General features: G+C 37.1%; 1 protein-coding gene and 1 long non-coding RNA gene across 3 annotated transcripts; both read left to right on the top strand.

Annotated features, from left to right (window-relative positions):
- The first annotated feature begins 1,022 nt into the window (after positions 1 to 1,022).
- LOC100376382 (arylsulfatase G-like) lies at positions 1,023 to 26,726 on the top strand. Of its 2 annotated transcripts, none has more exons than XM_085502564.1 (10): positions 1,023 to 1,080; positions 21,632 to 21,819; positions 22,060 to 22,107; positions 22,257 to 22,382; positions 22,550 to 22,682; positions 22,860 to 23,062; positions 23,162 to 23,242; positions 23,497 to 23,732; positions 26,160 to 26,250; positions 26,356 to 26,726. In XM_085502564.1, the coding sequence occupies exons 2-10, from the start codon at positions 21,813 to 21,815 to the stop codon at positions 26,625 to 26,627; spliced, it is 1,197 nt and encodes a 398-aa protein (XP_085358690.1). In that variant the 5' UTR covers positions 1,023 to 1,080; positions 21,632 to 21,812; the 3' UTR covers positions 26,628 to 26,726. The 2 variants fall into 2 exon arrangements, with proteins under 2 accessions (XP_085358690.1, XP_006821531.3); XM_006821468.3 differs by lacking the exon at positions 1,023 to 1,080 and adding an exon at positions 21,166 to 21,452.
- On the top strand, positions 17,463 to 18,923 carry LOC146740157 (uncharacterized). Its single transcript, XR_014930229.1, has 2 exons — positions 17,463 to 18,278; positions 18,504 to 18,923. It is a non-coding gene; the product is annotated as an uncharacterized LOC146740157 (long non-coding RNA).
- Positions 26,727 to 27,188: the final 462 nt, after the last annotated feature.

The following is a 27,188-nucleotide window of genomic DNA, read 5'->3' as shown; positions in this document are numbered from 1 at the left end:
TAGTAGTTGTTAATTGAGGTCACATGGGTTGATCTGAGCTGACCGATGTTGCATGGTAAAAGTGCTTGTGCAGCTATCAGATCACAGTGATGATCAGCAAATCGCGTCTCAAGATCTTGGATGACATACAAGAATACATTCAATATTTTTGAATATATTCCGCATCGTTTACGAATTGCTTCCCGCCGCCGCGAGGCACTGTGGAATCTCGACCACCAAGAAGATCATAATGAAGTGGTCAAGCTTGATTAGTGGCTTCATAGCAACCAAACTAAACGGCCCTTTTCAAGGCCACCACATATTCCAAAAAGAGAGAAGCCGTAATTTAAATGATTTATACCATCAAATTGTGGCGCGTGTGATCGATTTTTCGTTCAGTTGAATTTAGTGCCATACATACTGTCAGGGCGACGTCATACATCAATCATACTGGTATTCCTCACATTACTGCTTGTACTATAAAAATTCAACATTGACAGTTGTGTGCAACGTTTCTTCGAAGCTGACATGGCTGACGTGTCAATCAGAAATACTTGAAGGTAACGTTTGACCCACTGTGCGTCAACGTGTCAACGCGCTCAGTAATAAATATAAAGTATACGCAACTGGCTTACCATGTTTTATTTCAAATCGTGTACAAACCAAATACGTGGTTGCTCGAAACTTTTCTATTTAAAAAAAAACAAAAAAACTTTCGAACTCAGGGGGCAGCTGCCCCCTTGCCCCCCCCCGCTAACTACGGCCTTGAATAAGCACACTATCGCGCGTGAATGATTTTAAATTGTAACATATTTTCGGGTTATCATATGGCAGTATAATTTGGGAAGCAAATAAGTAAATAAAAACGAATATGTTGTTCTTCATACGGATTTTAGTTATAGCAATAGCAGTAACTGTTTATGTGCGTTTTGGGCACGTGGCGGATACGACGGGTGTGACTCATTGCTTCCATTGTATGTAAATTCACGTGGTACGGTGCAACGCACTATTTTGTTATTCAACAACATGACTCGACACAATTCCTATACAGACGTGACGCGATGAGCATGATGTGACCGGATGCAACTTTTTCAGAGTAAAGTAAGTGTATTCATTGCCGACATCGAAGCAGTGCTATAATATACAAGAACAAATGGTATCCATTATTATAATTTAGAAATGAGCCTTTTCAAATGACAAAAACAATAGCACACAGACCAGCTGAAAACACACAAGTAAACTAACAAATGCCGTCCCCCTCAGCATTACAAACTGTCCGCTCTTGGGCTTTTGATCTAGAACCCAAAATTGTATTTTAACACGCCATGACCTTGACATAAAAATGTAGGCCAAGGAAAACTGGCAACGTATATTATGTGTGCCGTGTGCCGTGTGCACTATTCGTGCCGTGTGTAGATACATATTTTGAAATGTGTCATTGTTCTGCTTAAATAGTCGGAGGTTGTTGGTTGTCTTCAACTTTGTCTGAAATTTGCAAATTGAACCAAACGAAAGTTTGCTGGGTCGATAAAAATGGCATCTAAGACACTCGAAGGGGATATGTACAAGAAGGTAGCTGTTGCAAAGTGCTGTGATGGCTGCACCTGTGGTTGCTGTGGCGGTGAATGTAAATGCACCCCTTCATGTGGCTGCGAGTGTTGTTGCTGCAAGGAGAAGTGCTGTGGAAAGAAAGCTGCTGCCTCGAAGTGCTGTGATGGCTGCACCTGTGGTTGCTGTGGTGGTGAATGTAAATGCACCCCGTCATGTGGCTGCGAGTGTTGTTGCTGCAAGGAGAAGTGCTGTGGGAAGAAAGCTGCTGCCTCGAAGTGCTGTGATGGCTGCACCTGTGGTTGCTGTGGTGGTGAATGTAAATGCACCCCGTCATGTGGCTGCGAGTGTTGTTGCTGCAGGGAGAAGTGCTGTGGGAAGAAAGCTGCTGCCTCGAAGTGCTGTGATGGCTGCACCTGTGGTTGCTGTGGTGGTGAATGTAAATGCACCCCATCATGTGGCTGTGAGTGTTGTTGCTGCAAGGAGAAGTGCTGTGGGATGAAAGCTTCTGCCTTGAAGTGCTGTGATAGCTGCACCTGTGGTTGCTGTGATGGAGAATGTAAATGCACCCCTTCATGTGGCTGCGAGTGTTGTTGCTGCAAGGAGAAGTGCTGTGGGAAGAAAGCTGCTGCCTTGAAGTGCTGTGATAGCTGCACCTGTGGTTGCTGTGATGGAGAATGTAAATGCACCCCTTCATGTGGCTGCAAGTGTTGTTGCTGTAAGGAGAAGTGCTGTGGGAAGAAAGCTGCTGCCTTGAAGTGCTGTGATAGCTGCACCTGTGGTTGCTGTGATGGAGAATGTAAATGCACCCCTTCATGTGGCTGCAAGTGTTGTTGCTGTAAGGAGAAGTGCTGTGGGAAGAAAGCTGCTGCCTTGAAGTGCTGTGATAGCTGCACCTGTGGTTGCTGTGATGGAGAATGTAAATGCACCCCTTCATGTGGCTGCGAGTGTTGTTGCTGCAAGGAGAAGTGCTGTGGAAAGAAAGCTGCTGCCTTGAAGCACTGTGATAGCTGCACCTGTGGTTGCTGTGATGGAGAATGTAAATGCACCCCTTCATGTGGCTGCGAGTGTTGTTGCTGTAAGGAGAAGTGCTGTGGGAAGAAAGCTGCTGCATCAAAGTGCTGTGATGGCTGCACCTGTGGTTGCTGTGATGGTGAATGTAAATGCATCTCGTCATGTGGCTGCGAGTGTTGTTGCTGCAAGGAGAAGTGCTGTGGGAAGAAAGCTGCTGCCTCAAAATGCTGTGATGGCTGCACCTGTGGTTGCTGTGGTGGTGAATGTAAATGCACCCCGTCATGTGGCTGCGAGTGTTGTTGCTGCAAGGAGAAGTGCTGTGGGAAGAAAGCTGCTGCCTCGAAGTGCTGTGATGGCTGCACCTGTGGTTGCTGTGGTGGTGAATGTAAATGCACCCTTTTATGTGGCTGCGAGTGTTGTTGCTGCAAGGAGAAGTGCTGTGGGAAGAAAGCTGCTGCCTTGAAGTGCTGTGATGGCTGTACCTGTGGTTGCTGTGGTGGTGAATGTAAATGCACCCCATCATGTGGCTGCGAGTGTTGTTGCTGTAAGGAGAAGTGCTGTGGGAAGAAAGCTGCTGCATCAAAGTGCTGTGATGGCTGCACCTGTGGTTGCTGTGGTGGTGAATGTAAATGCACCCCATCATGTGGCTGTGAGTGTTGTTGCTGCAAGGAGAAGTGCTGTGGGATGAAAGCTTCTGCCTTGAAGTGCTGTGATAGCTGCACCTGTGGTTGCTGTGATGGAGAATGTAAATGCACCCCTTCATGTGGCTGCAAGTGTTGTTGCTGCAAGGAGAAGTGCTGTGGGAAGAAAGCTGCTGCCTTGAAGTGCTGTGATAGCTGCACCTGTGGTTGCTGTGGTGGTGAATGTAAATGCACCCCGTCATGTGGCTGCGAGTGTTGTTGCTGCAAGGAGAAGTGCTGTGGAAAGAAAGCTGCTGCCTCGAAGTGTTGTGATGGCTGCACCTGTGGTTGCTGTGGTGGTGAATGTAAATGCACCCCATCATGTGGCTGCGAGTGTTGTTGCTGCAAGGAGAAGTGCTGTGGGATGAAAGCTGCTGCCTTGAAGTGCTGTGATAGCTGCACCTGCGGTTGCTGTGATGGAGAATGTAAATGCACCCCGTCATGTGGCTGCGAGTGTTGTTGCTGTAAGGAGAAGTGCTGTGGGAAGAAAGCTGCAGCCTCGAAGTGCTGTGATGGCTGCACCTGTGGTTGCTGTGATGGTGAATGTAAATGCACTCCATCATGTGGCTGCGAGTGTTGTTGCTGCAAGGAGAATTGCTGTGGAAAGAAAGCTGTTGCCTCGAAGTGCTGTGATGGCTGCACCTGTGGTTGCTGTGGTGGTGAATGTAAATGCACCCCATCATGTGGCTGCGAGTGTTGTTGCTGCAAGGAGAATGTCTGTGGAAAGAAAGCTGTTGCCTCGAAGTGTTGTGATGGCTGCACCTGTGGTTGCTGTGGTGGTGAATGTAAATGCACCCCGTCATGTGGCTGCGAGTGTTGTTGCTGTAAGGAGAAGTGCTGTGGGAAGAAAGCTGCTGCCTCGAAGTGATATGGTGTTAGTGTTTAAGTTGCTTGGTTCTTTACGCTCAAGCATTCAACGAACCCAAATCAATCTATCTAATCAACCATATTATACTCGTTTTTGCGTTATTATAATTAGTATACTTTGCATATTAATATTCAACTCTCAGTCATATACAAACGCCTTTGGTGAAGGGTTCTTTCTGTCACTCACTGTCAGACTCTTGTGTGATTTTTTAAGGTACAGCGGACAAATATATAGTTCCGTATTTTATTTGTTTACGCTGATAGGGTTAAGCGATATATAGTCTGAGTATTTCTGAAAACAATTATGACAATGCTTACGCCCTATTACAATGAATAGGCGTATAATGTTAATCTATGTGCCTCAGAATTTATTCTCGGGATATCAGTCCACCAATAATAGCTAATTAATATGGAAAATCAGCTGATGAAATCGCAAATATTGATACCGAACATTTTCCCTCAATGTTATTTTTTTTTACTCTCTCAATACCAGTATCTATACTGATATACTGTAAAACATGTTGAAAAAGCGGCATGCAATTTTAGCGAATTGTGGTAAAATGACGTAATAGCGAAATGTTGATTTAGGGAATCACACTTGTCATTGTTGATTTCTTTGTTTGGCGGCCATTTTTAATTGATATAAAGTCATTAGCGACATCTTGAATTAGCAAATCAGTTCTCTCGCTAAATTCGCGAAAAAGACATGCTCGCGAAAAAGACATGTTTTACAGTAATCACGCGCAAAAAGCGTGCACTGTTATGTTCTTAATATTATTGTTTCATATTGCATGTTGCTGAACATATTCGATTATAATCATCCCAAAGTTGTTTACAGCACACAAACGAGTATAATGTATTCGTTCGATGATAAACATAAACACACGCATATTTTTATATGTACAATAACAATCTCCGCACACTTTTTTATTTGTTATTGAATTAATCTTATTTCGTGTGCTGCCAAAACGGTGTCCGTAGTTTACGGTAAATTGGAATGTGTTCATCAACCCACACTGTCAAAACAATAACATTACAGAATACATGCATACTATATTTTTGGGTTCGACGTGTCCTAAATAACTTCTATGGCAAATATTGACAAAGAAATGATAAACGTGTTTGAAAAAAATAATGTTAAATTCAGAAATCGTTTACATATGCTGTGTATTCAATTATTTTCGCAATAATTCGAAAGAAATGTATAACTTGTTTTTCTCCTAATATGACATGTTAGTGTAATTATGGCATGACTAGTGGGATAATTATTTCATTTTAAGTAGTTTAAGTTACATTATAGGTACGACCATGAGGGCGCTGTTCATAGTTGGAAGTGATGATGAACAGCGCCCTCATGGTCGTCCCCATAATGTATCTGAGGTGGGAGCATATATTAGCATAAATGATGACGTCACAATAGGATTTCGTGCATAAATTAGCATAAATGAGGACCATGGCCGTAAAGGGGTTCATTTGAATGAGGATGACGTCACAATGGGATATTGTGAATATGCATAGATGAGCATAAATAATGACGTCACAATGGGAATTCGTGCATAAATTAGCATAAATGAGGATATGGCCGTAAAGGGGTTCATTTGAATGAGGATGACGTCACAATGGGATATTGTGAATACATTTGCATACATAAAATTGATGTGAATACGAGGTCGTGTCGAGGTCATCGTGAATACATTTGCATAAATTACCATCATTTTTTTAATTATTTTTTAATTATTTTTAATTATTTTTAATTATTTTTTAATTGGACAGGCGTGGACGAAAGATTTTTCAGAATGTTTCGTAGAGGGCGCTCACACACACGCACACACACACACACTAATAAATACACATCATTTTGAAAACTAACAGAGTTTATTACACAAAGAAGGGAAATCTACTAATGAGTAAATAATCAAAAAGAATGGATTAAAAACTGAGTAATTGAAATTGAGTATATAGAAAGTATACATTTTGTTTTTGTTTTGTTTTTGTTTTTTGTTTTTTTTTGTTTAAGTAAATAATCAAAAAGAATGGATTAAAAACTGAGTAATTGAAATTGAGTATATAGAAAGTATACATTTTGTTTTTGTTTTGTTTTTGTTTTTTGTTTTTTTGTTTAAGTAAATAATCAAAAAGAATGGATTAAAAACTGAGTAATTGAAATTGAGTATATAGAAAGTATACAATTTGTTTTTGTTTTGTTTTGTTTCTTGTTTGAGTAAATAAACAAAAAGAATGGATTAAAAACAGTAATATAAGAAATATTCGATTATAATAAAAACAAGAGAAAAACGAAAAACATCGAAAAGTCAATACACACTTTTTTCTAATCAGAATCGCTCATCTGTGATAAAAAGAAAAAAAATAATATGAAATCGATTTTTGTTTTGTTTTGTTTCTTGTTTGAGTAAATAAACAAAAAGAATGGATTAAAAACAGTAATATAAGAAATATTCGATTATAATAAAAACAAGAGAAAAACGAAAAACATCGAAAAGTCAATACACACTTTTTTCTAATCAGAATCGCTCATCTGTGATAAAAAGAAAAAAAATAATATGAAATCGATATATATACATGTGAAATTTCAAAAGCATAAGTCATCTAGTAAAACTGCGTGGGAAAAAATATTTGTCATAAATAGGGAGGTTGAGTCCGGTCACGTTTTCGATATATCTGTTCACATAAAGGTCATTCAAATGTCTATCACGCGTAAAGGAGTCGGCTACGGAGTTCACAGGTTTCCCCTCGTCATCTGCGCAACAAATAGGGTTAGGGATTAGTAGAAAACTCACCGAGTGTCTTTCACTGTACTACGGACACGGAATGAGTTTACGGTGTAACGTAGCGATTTTCGTTTTTCCCCCCGACGAAGAAAATATGTCCTCGCTTCTTGCCAAAGATTCAAAGGCGGTAGACCAAGTTTGACCTTCCGTGAAAAGTTCATCTCATGGACACTACGAGTCATACAGGACGTATTGGCAACACATGGCTTGAAAGTATTTGATGATTGTAGATCCACGTACGAGAAATCTTATAAATTCCATGACATGACTACCGTACGAGTCATAATAGTCTTCGTGGTAAGGATATTTCAGACAGAAAGTGGCCCAACGCGTTCCACTCGCGAATATCAACGGTGTTTGATATAAGCGATGTGTATCATTCCGAAGCACACTTGTGAATGCCAGTCTGAACTCAATCACAAGATTAAATGTAAGGCGTGTCTAGTCCTAAGTGTTCCCAACGTGAAATAGACCTCCCACGTAGACGATAAACAACAGATGTTGGTATATTTATGTTATCTAAAACATGAACACTCACAAACAGCCTGAGGGATATCGAGTTTCAAGTTGAAAGCGTGAATTTCGACCTGCGTGTATGGGATACTGATAACATGACTCGACATTCTATTGACCCCGGCACTATCAGTCAATTCACTGACTTAAACCACAGTCACTCTACTAGGACGGTTAGGAAGCGCCGCGTCATTCTATTGTACCCACCCTTGTCTCCATAAACATTGAAACAAGAGAGGTGTTAACGAGTTAAGAAGTCATTAGCATTAAACAGGCGACGGAAAACACGCGATAAATCATGAGACAGTGCGAGAGTTGCGTCATTTTCCCCCACAAAGCATTGCAATACATGGCACTTTGACCTTTCAACGAAGAGCAGTCTCAAATGCGGAAATGAACATGCTTTGTATATACACGTTTTTCGCGAGAAAATCTTGCTGTCTTGTATGGCATTCTGAAATTATAAATAGTTAATAGAATACTATATTAGTGAATTTCCCCCAAAAGTCGCCCCTGTCTCGACTGAATCAAAACATGTTGAACGGGATTTGTATCAGTCGTCAAATAAAGCGAATGGAGGGATATGAAAGCACGACAATCAAAAATCTCTTTTGTCCAATTACCTCCTATGAAAACTATGCAATAAAGCAACACGGCGACCACCTCCATAGACGAAAACATGCAAAACTTCGCCATAAAGTGACTCTAAAAACACACAAAAAATACGAGAATGGACAAAGGAATATTGTAAAGGTTTGCAGACATCAATGTTTTTAGCGATAAAATTGTTTCTAAACTGAGTGAGGGGTTTATTTTACGGACCGAAAGACTGTTAGAGATCAAGACAAAGAGACTGTCAACAAAACACCGTTTTTCTCGAGTAAAGCATCTTCAAGATTGCAAAAGAATGCTCATCTGAAAAATACAATGTCACTCCTAGTCACAGTTCAGTTGAGATTGTAGTTTGATGTAAAAATAAAGCACAATTTAAAAAAGTTCACGGTCTTCTCGAGGGTCTTCTCGAGCAACATCGAACGCAATAAATAATGGTGAAAAATAGTGCATTCCAATGACAAATACGTCATAGTTTTGAGACCAGCATAGGTTCTCAGAAGCTGCTCGTTCACACCTTTAACCAATAGAGCTTCCTAACCGTCCTAGTAGAGTGACTCCTAGTAGAGTGACTGTGCTTAAATTATTTTTATCAATTAGCCTTTGCTAAAATACTACCGTCATTTTCCACGTCATTAAAAAAACATGGCCCGCAGCGGAGGGATTTGAAATAAAACACGTTCAATCTCGTAATGACGCGTTCTCCGTGTCAATGTTACGATTATACTCGAAATTGACTATTTGGGGGATAAAAACTGGGTCAACTTGATTCAGTCAACATGAATCTGACCCAGGCAGTATGATGATTCCAGTCCGTCACCAATTCACTTGTCTGAAAAGGCACACCCCAAGGGTGTATGACGCCTTGTCTCAATTCAGGCCGAATCAAAGACTGTGCACGCCGTCGATCTATATCTGTGATCGATGTAGACGAGAAACATTCCACCACTCTGATCGTTTTTATATCATCGGTAATTCAGTGTACCGCTCGAATGTAATGCATCAATCAATAGTTTAGTTTTGAAGGTTTATTTTACAATAACTGGAAAACCGACCGAAATCGCGAAATTTTTAGGATTCAATCTTTACTCAGTCAAACATCAAAACTAAGTATTCAGTTCATTCTCTCTTCACTAATAAAATGGCAGTACTCAGCAAACTATCATTCATCGTTTTTTTAAACATCATTTCGAGTATCCACGATTTCGAAATACTAGAAGAGGCAAGAACGAACGTTACATTTGAATGGTCAAATGACAAGGGGCTGACCCCGCTCGAACGTGCAACAGAATGTATTAAATACATTGACCCATTTGAAAAACAGAGTCAACCTCAAAACATTGAGAGCCATAGCCGATGCTTCAAACAACGAGTTTCTCTTCAAATGGTTCAAAACCAAATTAAATGAAGCACTATGATTCGTCACAAATTACGCTGACATCCTTAGCAGCCTGGCAAAAGAAATCACTCAACTAACCACACCACCAGATTCAAATTTCCACGATCAACGACAAAAAAGAAACATTATAGGCGATCTCCTGTTCGAGGTAACGGCCTTGGCTTGGCTACAAAGAGACAATTGTAGTTACTAGCTCGAGAAATTGACCCATATTTCTAAGACAAAATTAACCAAATTTTGAAATTATACATATTTTAATACCAAACTTGTCATTTTTACCAACAAACTACTGAATCACAGTACGTATAATAACGTATACCATTGACAAATTCAGACTCCGCTTATAAATTATACTCGATTATGTCTTTACCACTAATTTAAAATAAACAGTTATATTGGAAAGAATGAGATGAAATTTTATTATTATCATTGTAGATTCAATAAGCAAACTGGAAGCGGGTCAAGAAATCGTAAATGTTTCATATTATAGAGATGGTGCGTAGTTTGTTCTTTGACGGTAAACACGTACGCATTTTCAATGGCGAACATCGACCAGTAATAATGGCATACACTTTGTATGCTAATTCATGTTTAATAAAATGCGCTAAGTTTTGATTATTCCCAAGATGTACAGAGAGCACTCGCTTATCCATTAGACAGATTCCACTATACAATTATAATATCCTGACCGCATTGTTTAAACTCTCGTAAATCGACTGTTTGACGTGACTGGGGCACCGGTGGACGAGAAATGCGTGCGTGCACATTACATTTCGTTAACACTTTCATTCATAATAGTATCACTTGCAATATGGCGTAATATCAATCGACGATCCTCAAAATACTGTATGTATGTATGCACGTTGTAGTTCGAATGATTAGATATTTCTTTTATTTTGCCATTTTTGTCGATTCTTTCATTATGAACAGTGTTGACTTGCTCTCGAAATAAATACTTTACACCGATGTTACCGTTTGTAATGTTTATAGTGTATACGTGAAAGATATTCGCCTTTGAAATAATAATTGAAGACACAACTATATAGTCTTCAAATCAGCTGGGTGTTATTATTGAAGTAACGCACGACGCGTGATATTGTTTTAATGGGGTCTGATCGCGTTTCATAACTCATGTATTGAATAATGCCATGAATCAAATTGTCCTAACAACATGGTAAACACGGGTCACCAATAAGTAGCTATTTTATCGGTGAGGAAAGATCTGCTTCTTGATTGCGATTATGATTATGTCTAATATAATGTATAATAATCTATTACTCTACGTACACAACTTGAAGCGGGCTTTTCAATTCAACTCACTGCGGCCGTACACAACATGGCTAGTTCCCCCTTCGAAAGAGTGCGTGCGTGTGCTGCGTTAGCAACACTATCTGTGACCACTGAGCTTTTCAAATATTTACAAAGCACGATGTGATAACTGAGGTGGTAAACTGACCATGATGTCAATATCCAACCATCTAATTTGCACAATAATAATTAAAATTGAAACCGTATTCATGCGTGGGATCTTGGTTGGAAATACAACGAAGTAACAAAAAACCAGCAAAGTGTAACAATAATAAAATCACAAACATGTGAATGTAAAGCAAAAAAAAAAAAAAAAAAAAAAAAAAAAATATTTGGTGGTTGGTTTAGGCATTTTAGGATTTTTTTTTCTTATCGTGCCCTGAATCAGATGTGGACGAATGTTCCTAGCTCAATGATTGTTTTGTCATTTTAACTTTTTTAGTATACCTGTTAGGTGTTCATCATCTGTCCTAAAGTTGATTTTATTGTATTTAATATTTTAATCATGATTTTTTTTTGTTTCTTATTGTATAGATTACAAATGAGAAGATATTGTTTTTCGTTCACTGTTTTGTCATTTTAACTTTTTTAGTATACCTGTTAGGTGTTCATCATCTGTCCTAAAGTTGATTTTATTGTATTTAATATTTTAATCATGATTTTTTTTTGTTTCTTATTGTATAGATTACAAATGAGAAGATATTGTTTTTCGTTCACAATTTTCTAGTTGTCACAAACTGAGCAAATTCAGTCTTCAGCTATAAGATTATATACAATAAAGTAACAAAAATAAGCAATGTGTAACAATAATAAAATCACAAACATTTGAATGTAAAGAAAAACAAATTATTTTGTGATTGGTTTAGACATCTGGTATTTTAGTTTTTTTTCTTGTCGTAACCTGAAACAGATGTGGACGAATTTTCCTAGCTCAATGATTATTTTGTCATTTTAACTTCTTAGTATATCTGTTAGGTGTTCATCGTCCGTCCTAAAGTTGATTTTATTGTATTTAATATTTTAATCATGATTATTTCTTTCCTCCATGTATAAATTACAATTGAGAAGTTGTTTTTCGTTCTCAATTTTCTAGTTGTCACAAACTGGGCAAATTTAGTCTTCAGCTATAATGTTATTATATCTACCCCTTTCCATTTGAAGGGTATGAGCCCTTATTCCGAGTTTCGCCTTAGCGCAGCACTATGTTTTAGATTTTTGATTGTGGTGAGATATTTTTTATATGCAAATTCTGTTTTAATTTTCTGTAGGTTCGTAACTTGTTTTTATGATGTGTACTTTTATTTGCATCGTGTAATGTTTCTGTGCTATGAATTTCTAAAGGATTGTTCGAATTACCTGTCAATATTTCAATGATTTTCTTTTTTGTCATCCTGAGATTTATGTGTATTCCAAATATTATTTTTTCCATAGTCAAATTGTCTAAAATCTGATTCATGTCTTTTACAAGGATATTTTCTCAACTCTAGCAGGCTTGCCAAATTTCTTGGTTTGCTATTTACTTTGATTCATGTCTTTTACCCAGTTGTCTTTTCCCTTTTCGTCAATATGTATTCCAAGTTTGTGAGCTTCGTGAACTAGCGAGTTTGGGTTAGAATTATTTATTTTGATCCAATATTTCAATCTAGTTGCTATGGGGGAGGATATTTTCCCAACTCTAGCAGGCTAGCGAAATTTCTTGCTTTGCTATTTAATTTTAGAAGGTATTTGCAGTAATATATTTTCATTTTTTTCCATTGGTCTAGACAGATTTGCCATAAGACGGGATTTTGTGTGTGGATGTTCTCCCTCGTACAAATTTCATTTTTATGAAGCGAAATTTTATGCTGATGGGGGAGAACTTGAATATACAAAAACCTACATATACCTGCATACTAAAAACACACAAATCAGGAATATTCATCGTAAAACAAGAATGGAATACATATTGACGAAAAGGGAAAAGACAACTGGGTAAAAGACATGGATCAAAGTAAATAGCAAACCAAGAAATTTGGCAAGCCTGCTAGAGTTGAGAAAATATCCTTGTAAAAGACATGAATCAGATTTTAAACAATTTGACTATGGAAAAAATAATATTTGGAATACACATAAATCTCAGGATGACAAAAAAGAAAATCATTGAAATATTGACAGGTAATTCGAACAATCCTTTAGAAATTCATAGCACAGAAACATTACACGATGCAAATAAAAGTACACATCATAAAAACAAGTTACGAACCTACAGAAAATTAAAACAGAATTTGCATATAAAAAATATCTCACCACAATCAAAAATCTAAAACATAGTGCTGCGCTAAGGCGAAACTCGGAATAAGGGCTCATACCCTTCAAATGGAAAGGGGTAGATATAATAACATTATAGCTGAAGACTAAATTTGCCCAGTTTGTGACAACTAGAAAATTGAGAACGAAAAACAACTTCTCAATTGTAATTTATACATGGAGGAAAGAAATAATCATGATTAAAATATTAAATACAATAAAATCAACTTTAGGACGGACGATGAACACCTAACAGATATACTAAGAAGTTAAAATGACAAAATAATCATTGAGCTAGGAAAATTCGTCCACATCTGTTTCAGGTTACGACAAGAAAAAAAACTAAAATACCAGATGTCTAAACCAATCACAAAATAATTTGTTTTTCTTTACATTCAAATGTTTGTGATTTTATTATTGTTACACATTGCTTATTTTTGTTACTTTATTGTATATAATCTTATAGCTGAAGACTGAATTTGCTCAGTTTGTGACAACTAGAAAATTGTGAACGAAAAACAATATCTTCTCATTTGTAATCTATACAATAAGAAACAAAAAAAAATCATGATTAAAATATTAAATACAATAAAATCAACTTTAGGACAGATGATGAACACCTAACAGGTATACTAAAAAAGTTAAAATGACAAAACAGTGAACGAAAAACAATATCTTCTCATTTGTAATCTATACAATAAGAAACAAAAAAAAATCATGATTAAAATATTAAATACAATAAAATCAACTTTAGGACAGATGATGAACACCTAACAGGTATACTAAAAAAGTTAAAATGACAAAACAATCATTGAGCTAGGAACATTCGTCCACATCTGATTCAGGGCACGATAAGAAAAAAAAATCCTAAAATGCCAAATGCCTAAACCAACCACCAAATATTTTTTTTTTTTTTTTTTTTTTTTTTTTTTTGCTTTACATTCACATGTTTGTGATTTTATTATTGTTACACTTTGCTGGTTTTTTGTTACTTCGTTGTATTTCCAACCAAGATCCCACGCATGAATACGGTTTCAATTTTAATTATTATTGTGCAAATTAGATGGTTGGATATTGACATCATGGTCAGTTTACCACCTCAGTTATCACATCGTGCTTTGTAAATATTTGAAAAGCTCAGTGGTCACAGATAGTGTTGCTAACGCAGCACACGCACGCACTCTTTCGAAGGGGGAACTAGCCATGTTGTGTACGGCCGCAGTGAGTTGAATTGAAAAGCCCGCTTCAAGTTGTGTACGTAGAGTAATAGATTATTATACATTATATTAGACATAATCATAATCGCAATCAAGAAGCAGATCTTTCCTCACCGATAAAATAGCTACTTATTGCTGACCCGTGTTTACCATGTTGTTAGGACAATTTGATTCATGGCATTACTGTAAAATGACTAATTTTCACTGGGTTTAAATTTCACTGATTTACCATTTCAGGCATATTCAGTGGGTTTTAAATTCACGGTTTTATCATTTAGATAATGTGTTCTATGCTAAATTTTACATATTCACTGTGTTTTAATTTAGCGCATTTTTCCAGTCAGCGAAATAAGCTAAATTAAAACCCAGTGAATAATTACCCCCTTTACAGTATTCAATACAGGAGTTATGAAACGCGATCAGACCCCATTAAAACAATATCACGCGTCGTGCGTTACTTCAATAATAACACCCAGCTGATTTGAAGACTATATAGTTGTGTCTTCAATTATTATTTCAAAGGCGAATATCTTTCACGTATACACTATAAACATTACAAACGGTAACATCGGTGTAAAGTATTTATTTCGAGAGCAAGTCAACACTGTTCATAATGAAAGAATCGACAAAAATGGCAAAATAAAAGAAATATCTAATCATTCGAACTACAACGTGCATACATACATACAGTATTTTGAGGATCGTCGATTGATATTACGCCATATTGCAAGTGATACTATTATGAATGAAAGTGTTAACGAAATGTAATGTGCACGCACGCATTTCTCGTCCACCGGTGCCCCAGTCACGTCAAACAGTCGATTTACGAGAGTTTAAACAATGCGGTCAGGATATTATAATTGTATAGTGGAATCTGTCTAATGGATAAGCGAGTGCTCTCTGTACATCTTGGGAATAATCAAAACTTAGCGCATTTTATTAAACATGAATTAGCATACAAAGTGTATGCCATTATTACTGGTCGATGTTCGCCATTGAAAATGCGTACGTGTTTACCGTCAAAGAACAAACTACGCACCATCTCTATAATATGAAACATTTACGATTTCTTGACCCGCTTCCAGTTTGCTTATTGAATCTACAATGATAATAATAAAATTTCATCTCATTCTTTCCAATATAACTGTTTATTTTAAATTAGTGGTAAAGACATAATCGAGTATAATTTATAAGCGGAGTCTGAATTTGTCAATGGTATACGTTATTATACGTACTGTGATTCAGTAGTTTGTTGGTAAAAATGACAAGTTTGGTATTAAAATATGTATAATTTCAAAATTTGGTTAATTTTGTCTTAGAAATATGGGTCAATTTCTCGAGCTAGTAACTACAATTGTCTCTTTGTAGCCAAGCCAAGGCCGTTACCTCGAACAGGAGATCGCCTATAATGTTTCTTTTTTGTCGTTGATCGTGGAAATTTGAATCTGGTGGTGTGGTTAGTTGAGTGATTTCTTTTGCCAGGCTGCTAAGGATGTCAGCGTAATTTGTGACGAATCATAGTGCTTCATTTAATTTGGTTTTGAACCATTTGAAGAGAAACTCGTTGTTTGAAGCATCGGCTATGGCTCTCAATGTTTTGAGGTTGACTCTGTCTTTCAAATGGGTCAATGTATTTAATACATTCTGTTGCACGTTCGAGCGGGGTCAGCCCCTTGTCATTTGACCATTCAAATGTAACGTTCGTTCTTGCCTCTTCTAGTATTTCGAAATCGTGGATACTCGAAATGATGTTTAAAAAAACGATGAATGATAGTTTGCTGAGTACTGCCATTTTATTAGTGAAGAGAGAATGAACTGAATACTTAGTTTTGATGTTTGACTGAGTAAAGATTGAATCCTAAAAATTTCGCGATTTCGGTCGGTTTTCCAGTTATTGTAAAATAAACCTTCAAAACTAAACTATTGATTGATGCATTACATTCGAGCGGTACACTGAATTACCGATGATATAAAAACGATCAGAGTGGTGGAATGTTTCTCGTCTACATCGATCACAGATATAGATCGACGGCGTGCACAGTCTTTGATTCGGCCTGAATTGAGACAAGGCGTCATACACCCTTGGGGTGTGCCTTTTCAGACAAGTGAATTGGTGACGGACTGGAATCATCATACTGCCTGGGTCAGATTCATGTTGACTGAATCAAGTTGACCCAGTTTTTATCCCCCAAATAGTCAATTTCGAGTATAATCGTAACATTGACACGGAGAACGCGTCATTACGAGATTGAACGTGTTTTATTTCAAATCCCTCCGCTGCGGGCCATGTTTTTTTAATGACGTGGAAAATGACGGTAGTATTTTAGCAAAGGCTAATTGATAAAAATAATTTAAGCACAGTCACTCTACTAGGAGTCACTCTACTAGGACGGTTAGGAAGCTCTATTGGTTAAAGGTGTGAACGAGCAGCTTCTGAGAACCTATGCTGGTCTCAAAACTATGACGTATTTGTCATTGGAATGCACTATTTTTCACCATTATTTATTGCGTTCGATGTTGCTCGAGAAGACCCTCGAGAAGACCGTGAACTTTTTTAAATTGTGCTTTATTTTTACATCAAACTACAATCTCAACTGAACTGTGACTAGGAGTGACATTGTATTTTTCAGATGAGCATTCTTTTGCAATCTTGAAGATGCTTTACTCGAGAAAAACGGTGTTTTGTTGACAGTCTCTTTGTCTTGATCTCTAACAGTCTTTCGGTCCGTAAAATAAACCCCTCACTCAGTTTAGAAACAATTTTATCGCTAAAAACATTGATGTCTGCAAACCTTTACAATATTCCTTTGTCCATTCTCGTATTTTTTGTGTGTTTTTAGAGTCACTTTATGGCGAAGTTTTGCATGTTTTCGTCTATGGAGGTGGTCGCCGTGTTGCTTTATTGCATAGTTTTCATAGGAGGTAATTGGACAAAAGAGATTTTTGATTGTCGTGCTTTCAGATCCCTCCATTCGCTTTATTTGACGACTGATACAAATCCCGTTCAACATGTTTTGATTCAGTCGAGACAGGGGCGACTTTTGGGGGAAATTCACTAATATAGTATTCTATTAACTATTTATAATTTCAGAATGCCATACAAGACAGCAAGATTTTCTCGCGAAAAACGTGTATATACAAAGCATGTTCATTTCCGCATTTGAGACTGCTCTTCGTTGAAAGGTCAAAGTGCCATGTATTGCAATGCTTTGTGGGGGAAAATGACGCAACTCTCGCACTGTCTCATGATTTATCGCGTGTTTTCCGTCGCCTGTTTAATGCTAATGACTTCTTAACTCGTTAACACCTCTCTTGTTTCAATGTTTATGGAGACAAGGGTGGGTACAATAGAATGACGCGGCGCTTCCTAACCGTCCTAGTAGAGTGACTGTGGTTTAAGTCAGTGAATTGACTGATAGTGCCGGGGTCAATAGAATGTCGAGTCATGTTATCAGTATCCCATACACGCAGGTCGAAATTCACGCTTTCAACTTGAAACTCGATATCCCTCAGGCTGTTTGTGAGTGTTCATGTTTTAGATAACATAAATATACCAACATCTGTTGTTTATCATCTACGTGGGAGGTCTATTTCACGTTGGGAACACTTAGGACTAGACACGCCTTACATTTAATCTTGTGATTGAGTTCAGACTGGCATTCACAAGTGTGCTTCGGAATGATACACATCGCTTATATCAAACACCGTTGATATTCGCGAGTGGAACGCGTTGGGCCACTTTCTGTCTGAAATATCCTTACCACGAAGACTATTATGACTCGTACGGTAGTCATGTCATGGAATTTATAAGATTTCTCGTACGTGGATCTACAATCATCAAATACTTTCAAGCCATGTGTTGCCAATACGTCCTGTATGACTCGTAGTGTCCATGAGATGAACTTTTCACGGAAGGTCAAACTTGGTCTACCGCCTTTGAATCTTTGGCAAGAAGCGAGGACATATTTTCTTCGTCGGGGGGAAAAACGAAAATCGCTACGTTACACCGTAAACTCATTCCGTGTGATGATTATGTATGTCAAAAGTTATTCTGTGAAACGATCAGGTAATTATACATTTTAACTCATAGTAGCGTAGTCCGCCATTTTTTGAAAAACAAACTGTACGTCGATCAACCGATTTTGCATACTTTGCATTTTAGCGGATTGATGACCGCAGTTTTACGGGATAATTCATACTATTAAATTTTCAACACATAACTTATACTTTCTTTATATAACTATCGGTTTTTAATATTATCCTCTCTTTCTCTCTCTTTCTTGTACGACAGATGAGCGATTCTGATTATAGTGATGGAATAAAAAAAAAAGTGTACAGACTGCTTGACTCATTGAAAGGAAGTAAGAAATGTAAAAATAAACAACATATGTATATATAGAATGAATTATTTTTTATTGATCAATGTTTACTATTATTGGCTTTTCTCGTTTCTGTGTTTTAATCGAATCGTTTATGTACTCGTAAAATTTGTGGCATTAAAAATAAATTTAACCACGCCGCACATTTACATGTATCTACGTATTTTTCGAGGTGTTAACAAAGAAATATTTAATCACGCTAAACATTTATACACTACGCAACTATTTTCCTTACTCACATCGTATTCAACCATGTCATAAATATATACTCCATGTCAATATTTCATTCTTGTTTACTTCTTTTGTGCAATAAACTCCATTAGTTTTCAAAATGACGTGTATTTATTAACGTGTGTGTGTGTGTGTGTGTGTGAGCGCCCTCTACGAAACATTCTGAAAAATCTTTCGTCCACGCCTGTCCAATTAAAAAATAATTAAAAATAATTAAAAATAATTAAAAAATAATTAAAAAAATGATGGTAATTTATGCAAATGTATTCACGATGACCTCGACACGACCTCGTATTATGCAAATGTATTCACAATTTCGTCCACGCCTGTCCAATTAAAAAATAATTAAAAATAATTAAAAATAATTAAAAAAATGATGGTAATTTATGCAAATGTATTCACGATGACCTCGACACGACCTCGTATTCACATCAATTTTATGTATGCAAATGTATTCACAATATCCCATTGTGACGTCATCCTCATTCAAATGAACCCCTTTACGGCCATATCCTCATTTATGCTAATTTATGCACGAATTCCCATTGTGACGTCATTATTTATGCTCATCTATGCATATTCACAATATCCCATTGTGACGTCATCCTCATTCAAATGAACCCCTTTACGGCCATGGTCCTCATTTATGCTAATTTATGCACGAAATCCTATTGTGACGTCATCATTTATGCTAATATATGCTCCCACCTCAGATACATTATGGGGACGACCATGAGGGCGCTGTTCATCATCACTTCCAACTATGAACAGCGCCCTCATGGTCGTACCTATAATGTAACTTAAACTACTATTTTATTCATATATTAATTGTAGTATATGTTGACTGATTTAATAGTTAGACGTGACAACATTTACGTATTGGGTTAGACGTCTTCACACAGTCAGATTAGTCTGATAATACAAGATATAACCTTTTCAATAAAATCTTACATCTTTAAGTTTCCCGAACAGTTGACGTTTCGATTCGCTTCAGGTTATTTTGACAATAGGCTATATATGTGATTAGTGATAATCTGATTTTTCTTATAAGACTATCCTAGCTGTATGAACCGGTCTTTATTAATGTACGTGATGTTGTTATATTTTCTTCGTTCAAAATGGTCGGCTGCCAATGTGTAACTAAAATGATTAAATTACGTCTAAAATTGAAAATAGAGAAAAGAAAATGGGAATTGCCTTGTATGTTTATAATATGTAAGTATGCACATTGTGACACAGTGTACCCATGTCCTATGCCGTGGCATGGCCGATCCAATGTAATGTAAATGCGATGTACACGTGTGATGGTTTTGTTCGAGCTGGGTGGTTCTTCGTGACGTCATCATAAAGTAACTACTAAGATTGAAATGATGCCGCTTCAAGCCAGTCACATATACATGCATTACAAACATACACATACAAATATGAATAGACCAAAATAGAAACATATTCAAATACGATTTACGATTATAAAAAAATAAAAAGAATATGGTTGTATACTTGGTCAGAGAGATCAGAAAATTGTTTTGGCCCGAGTGCTTTTCAAAGTTGTTAGAACTGTTCCAACCGATCACTGGTAGCATAGTGGTTGTCGCATCAGACTCATGATCAGTAGACCCAAGTTCAAATCCTATCTTATGCTGAACATCAAAGGGTCGACCTCTAATTTGGGTGAGTGTGCCACAGACTCAATGGGAAGGCCAATTCCACTGGCCGAAATTCATTCACTTACGAATGCGACTTTGGGGAAACCTTGGTTAAGGTCCGCAGGTGCTTGTGTTCGACCGAGCCTGGTTGACGCCAGGATAACGCATTAAAAAAGAAAAGTCAGGAGTGACAACAGTGACATTCAATGTCCGGAACTGTCGCCTGGCACAAAAACATAAAAAAAAAGAAGTGTTCCAAGTTTCGATCCCTGACAGAGTACCTCAAAGTTACGAATAATTATGCCAATATAGAAAGACTTGCCGGTTAAAGAATTGTGCCGAGCTTCTGAGTCTATAGAAAGTATCAAAATTTATGTTTTTCTTTCGGTTTTGAAAATCAGAATATACAGGCAACAATGAATCGACCGTTTCAATAGAATGTTTTGCTATCAAGAGACTATGCTTCGCGGAAGCCATACCCAGTGCAGTCCGAGCACAGCGGCTAATTCACTCCATCGACAATAGCCGTTTTCAGACCGGGGATAGAGGGACTGTGATACAATGTACATACCAAGAGTGCATGGACCGAGTTCAATTAAGATACACATACAAACATGCACTTAGTGATCCAGTTCATTGTATTAAGTGTGTAATAAAATCACGTGCTAGTCACAGCGGCAGTCACCTGACCAGCAAGGCACAGCTGTGGACAGACGGGGGCATAGTTTGTTTACCCCATACATCACTGCAGTTCTCGGCAAACGCTATCATGGTACCGCGATCAACGCCTGTGTACACCGTCCTACTTGCCGTGATTGTCAGTAGCCACGAAACAAAGTTCACTCCCGCTAACTTACGCGTTAAAAATCCCAATTTTATCGTGTTGTTCGCGGACGACATTGGCTGGGGTGACCTTGGCGCCAATTGGAATCAACACAAGTCCAATACACCGAATTTAGATACACTTGCCAAGAATGGCATCAGGTGAGACTGCAATAGCAATTACAATCCTGAGAGTGTTCAAGCGTTAATCGCCTTTTGTTGCGCCCTCAACGACCGACACAACGTATTTGGATGATTACAGTTTTCAATCATAATTTATTTTTTTAACCCACGTCTCCCGTCTCATTAATTTTCGTTCTGTATTTCATATTATTCGCCAGATTCACAGATTTTCATTCCGGTGCGTCTGTGTGCACACCGTCGAGGGCGGCCTTACTCACTGGTCGCTTGGGACTTCGAACTGGAGTGACGCATAACTTTCAAATCGAGTCAGTTGGAGGTCTGCCCCTTAATGAGACAACCTTTGCGGAAACCTTCAAGGCGGCAGGTTACCGAACTGGTATGCTAGGTGAGGTCAATTTAAATATCTGAATTAATAAAGTAGATTCACAAGAATTTTCGAGTTCTATTCCTGACCCTATGAGAAGCAGAATGTGCATGAATCAGACAGACAAGCAGGTGACACCGCAGTAACTGCTTGTTATCTAAATCTTAATTATGGATATAATTACTGGTTAATTTATTTAATGGTTGATCTTATGAAATTTAATGACTGGACTTGAAAATATTTGTTTTTGTTTTAATGCAGGGAAATGGCACCTTGGCGTAAATGGCCGGTACCATCCAAGTCACAGAGGTAAAAGTGAAAAAACGATTTGATCGAGAATCAAAACAGTATGATGATACAAAAATAGCTAATTTGAGCCCGGATTGATTTTATTGTCTACTCATGACTGTTTTCTAGTATTTCATCTTACTATTTTCTATTTCTCCATTGATGTGTAGGTTTCGATTATTACTTTGGCCTTCCGTACAGCAATGACATGGGTTGCTGTGACAACCCCGGATATGATATACCGTCATGCGCACCGTGTCCAAAAGATCGTCATCAGATGTACAACCAATCAAAATGTGAGATATTCACCTACAACGTCCTTTATCAATAAGCGAAAAAGTGTGAATCGCTTGTGTATTGAGTGGTGGCGCAAAAAAACTTACAAATGGTACCGTTGTTTTAAAATTGTACTAACTGTGACTGCATGTGTTGAGTTCTGTTCAATGTGTTTATTGTTCTACAGACAACGATTTACTCTGCTATCCTCAAAGTGCATTACCTCTATATGAGAACACTACTATTATCGAACAACCAGTTGACATATTCACCTTATCCGAAAGATATGCAGACAAAGCCCTGGAATTCATAGAAAATAGGTTGGTATGCAATATATTGATTTCTGTTGAAACGCATAAAACATAAATGTAATGAATCAGTTTCGTTTGTGTGTCATCTCTGAAAATCATAGACATTTAAAAATGTGAATACTTGTAACACTTTTGTGAAAATATGCGACCAAAATCGTGAAATGTGTTTATTATTTGATTTAACAGTTCCCAACACGATCAACCGTTTCTTCTGTATGTTGCATTTGCTCACATGCACGTGCCATTGGCACACAGAACTAAGTTTACTAACTCTTCCACTGATGGCATTTATGGGGATACTCTCCGAGAACTCGATGACGTAATAGGGAGAATTGTGCAATCTGTGCGTAAGGCCAACAAGGAGCAAGACACCTTGATATGGTTCACAGGTGGGACGGTTATTCTTTTTGAAAATATATACGATAGAAGTACTATATTGCCGATTTGGTCACATGATATTATATTATAACTATTTGTGTTTATCGCAGGAGACAATGGTTCGTGGTCTGTGAAGTGTCAGTACGGGGGAAGCCAGGGACCATTTCTAGGCACATGGCAGAAGGAGGAAGGTGAGGTTACCATGGTTACTGTAAAGCTTACCTATGGTGGTTATTATTGAAATTTATTATTTGACATCATCTGGTCAACCCATACCGGTTATATACGTCACTTTAATTTTTACTTTAGGTATGGTGTCTTTGATTTGTTGCGCAGATCAGGAATGACCGGAACACATCGAATAATTCGCATAATTTAATGAATCAAATTTCTTATTAAAATTAAATTATACTTTCATGCGAAAATAATCTCCCATTACTGCTAGGCGGAGGTGGCAGCTCAGCTAAGAACACGTTATGGGAAGCAGGACACAGGGAGCCCTCATTGGCGTATTGGCCTAGTCGTATTGCACCAGGTCAGGTGACCGATTCCATTCTATCAGCGATGGATATTTTCCCCACAATGGCGTCCATCGCTGGCATTGCCATGCCACCGAACAGGAAGTATGATGGAATAGACATCACCGATGTTCTGTTTAAAAAGAAAAACATTTACGATAGAGTAAGTATATCATATGCATTCATCACGCGTAGTTGTTTTTGAATTATGGTCCGCATAGAATCAGGGTCATTATGTTGTGTCTTTCGATGTAATACGTTTATATAGTCCCCCTCACTACCACCAAACAAGTAGCACCTGTTTCCTATTGTCATCCGACCAACAATTAACATATTATCAGTAGAAATTTACTTACTGGAGTAACTTTGCCATATGAAACAACAGATAGACTGATAATATACTGGTAAATTACAAAACTATAAATTGTAAAAGCTGGAAATTAAATGTTAGTGTAAAAAAAAACAAAAATTCTGATTATGAACAAAAAAATTGATAATTCAGAGAGTTTCTATATTGATAACAAAAAGATATAGATTGACAATCAATTACCATATTTAGGAATCAATTTTAACTCAAATAGTAACTTCAAAACCTGCATTAAATCATTGACTCTAAAAGCACAAAAAAGCTACTTTTCAATTAGACAACAATTCAATATGTATGCCAATACCCAAATTAACACACTATGTTATTTATTTGACAGCATGGTAAAACCAGTTTGTATATACGGGAGTGAAATTTGGGGTGCCTATACCATCAACAATTTCGAACACAAAGGGACACTCAAATCAATCACAAATGACAATTTGGAATATGAAAAATTACATTTAAAATTCTGCAAGAATACATTAGGAGTCCACAGGAGAAGCTCAAACATTGCATCACGGGGTGAATTAGGTCGATACCCCATACATTTGGAGGTAATTAACAATGTGTTCTCCTACTGGGCAAGGATAGCACATGGAAAGTCCCCGATTCTGACAAAGATAGCTTTACAAAATGAACTGGATCTACACGAATAAAAACCATTTATAACTTTTATAAAACACATGTTAGAAACACTTAAATGTAACAAACTCTGGGAAGCTAATAATCTAAATTCTAATAACAAAAAAAATTATTCAAAATAAACTTAAAGATACATATAATAATGAATGGATGAAGCAACTCAATAAAGACAACAATCAAAATGTTGGCAACAAATTAAAGACATACTTACTGGTAAAGAAAAATTATAAATTTGAAAATTATCTGAAAGTAATTTTGAATTATAAAATAAGTTCAGCAATTACAAAATTAAGAATTTCAAGCCATAACTTGCCATTTGAGAAAGGGCGATACAATAATATCCATCAACAACAAAGAATATGCAAATTGTGCAACTCATCTGAAGTGGGTGATGAAAAACACTATGTTATGAACTGTTCAAACTCAGATATTAAATCAAATAGAGACATTTTTTTTCACAATATTAGCTTTCCAGAATTTGAAAAACTAAATCAAGAATGTAAATTCATTTATTTGTTAAGTGCTTTGGATACTCATCTTATGATACCTTTCGCCAAATATGTTAATTCTATTTTAAATGTAGTTAATAGTTGTATTTAGTGGCCATAGAAACAAAATAATGTTCTGGGATTTAATATACGGCTCCCGATATAAGGGGCTATCTGTAGCCGATGTAATGTGGTTCATTCCACATTCCAAGTTCCACAACCAGCAACAAACAGATCTATTTGAAGGAAATCCAGTCTTTCATCACACCTATTTCATAATTGTATCCTCCCAAAATGTAGAAACGAATGACTGTTACTATTTACATTACTTTTGAAATAAACGGTAGAATGCATGGTTGTCTGAAACCTGAATGATACGTAGGCAGATGTCACCATGCCTCACAACGCGTCACTCACACGTGACCTGGCCATCCATGTGTAGCTGTTAAAACATGTAATAGAATACGCTTTGACAGATTAGATGCAAAATTGCATTTAGTTCTTGAGTCATGTCAACTCACTTTAACCTTTTCACCACCAACCACAGTCCTATTTATAGTCTGCACTTTTCTTCAGAAGATTGGGACAAAAACAGCCAAATTTTTGAGTGAAAACTGAAAATCGACACAAATTGTGTCTGTTGGCTCCAAAATAAGGGTTCATTCCGGGGAATATTGAAGAGTATAAGAAAAAAGTGTAGAACAATTTGGCCAGAAAATCTGGCAGTCAGAAGGTTGTTAACCTGTATGGTGCCTGGAATGTTGAGAAAGACAAAGACTAATTTTATTGCATTCTCTATTGTTTGTATTGATTGAAATACACCATCAATCAATATATTTGATCAGCTTCAGGATAAAATGATTTTAAAACAAACTCCGTCCCAATCAATTTGTATCAATGTTTTATGCCTTATCCGTGACATATTCCATATTGTCTGTATTGCTTAGGATTTGTCTTGTTTTCCCTTTGCTACATATTTAATCTAAAATACGACACTACCAGAAAAGCTTATTAGCATAATTATACCTTGTGTTTGACTATAAGGTTGAATTCATACTCACTTAAGTTTGTATGTTTGTTTGTTTGCCTTCAGACACTGTTTCATCCCGACGGCCAGGCCTCCGGACCGAATGGTAAATTGGATGCTGTTCGCCTCGGCGACTACAAAGCCATATTTCAAACAGGTAAAATGGATAGTTTTCCTTATTTATTTATTTGCAAATATATAAATATTACTGGTGATATCTTTCAAACCAGATTAACCACATTCCTGCTATTGACAATTGCAGGTGGGGAGCCCTCTTGTGGTGGCATAGTTGGGCCTAAGCACAGACATGATCCCCCACTGATATTTAATCTTCGGAAAGATGTAGCTGAAAGTAAACCTCTACCTATGAGGTCAGAGGAATATGAAACCATTCACACTGCTGTGCTAAACGCTCTAGAATTCATAATGGACGACATCCGTAAAGACAATACGAGTGTGGCGAACTACGTCACTGATCCGTCAGCTGCTCCGTGTTGCAATCGTAAACACGTGTCTTGTAGGTGCAAGGATTAGACGTATAAACTCACAAATAAAACACACACTGTGACAATTTAAATCACAATCTTCCAATAATATGTAAATTTAAAACTGTAATAAAAGCATATTTCCTTACCTTCTTGATTTTTTTTCTATTCCTCTTTCTCCCTTCACTTCACATTTCTTTGTTTCATCTGTTCAACAACACGACCGTATCAAGCAATTTACCTATTTATCTAAGATTTATTTAGTATGGTATAGCATATTGTTGAAAATAATCAAACTATTTATTTGGAGAGCAGAAGAGAAGAAAAAATGGACACAACGAGTATGTGATCAGAATATATAGAACATCATCACATATTGCTATATGATGGCGGCAATTGTTACCATTCAATATCTAATAGTAATAGTAATAGGAGAAGAGTAATTACAGGAAATGTGCCAATGTTTGCCTGTATTTGTACATTTCGCCTTCAGACATTGTTTCATTCCAATGAAGAGAGTTGTGGTTCCAATGCTCTACTAGATTGTATTCATGTGAGAGATCATATAGGCATATTTTAGACAGGATCATTCTGTCATAGTGAAACCTAC

Source organism: Saccoglossus kowalevskii, chromosome 8 (genome assembly GCF_978046115.1).
Source record: "Saccoglossus kowalevskii chromosome 8, keSacKowa6.1, whole genome shotgun sequence".
Lineage (NCBI taxonomy): Eukaryota > Metazoa > Hemichordata > Enteropneusta > Harrimaniidae > Saccoglossus > Saccoglossus kowalevskii.
The sequence above is the reverse complement of the archived record's forward strand: the minus strand, read 5'-3'. Positions and strand labels throughout refer to the sequence as shown.

What these genes read in the sequence shown, in the direction of transcription:
- LOC100376382 (XM_006821468.3), top strand. Translation starts at nt 21,238, where the DNA reads ATGGTACCGCGATCAACGCCTGTGTACACCGTCCTACTTGCCGTGATT. An exon ending in CTTGCCAAGAATGGCATCAG is followed by an intron (nt 21,453 to 21,631) that starts GTGAGACTGCAA and finishes ATTATTCGCCAG; the next exon opens with ATTCACAGATTTTCATTCCG. An exon ending in GATGTACAACCAATCAAAAT is followed by an intron (nt 22,383 to 22,549) that starts GTGAGATATTCA and finishes ATTGTTCTACAG; the next exon opens with ACAACGATTTACTCTGCTAT.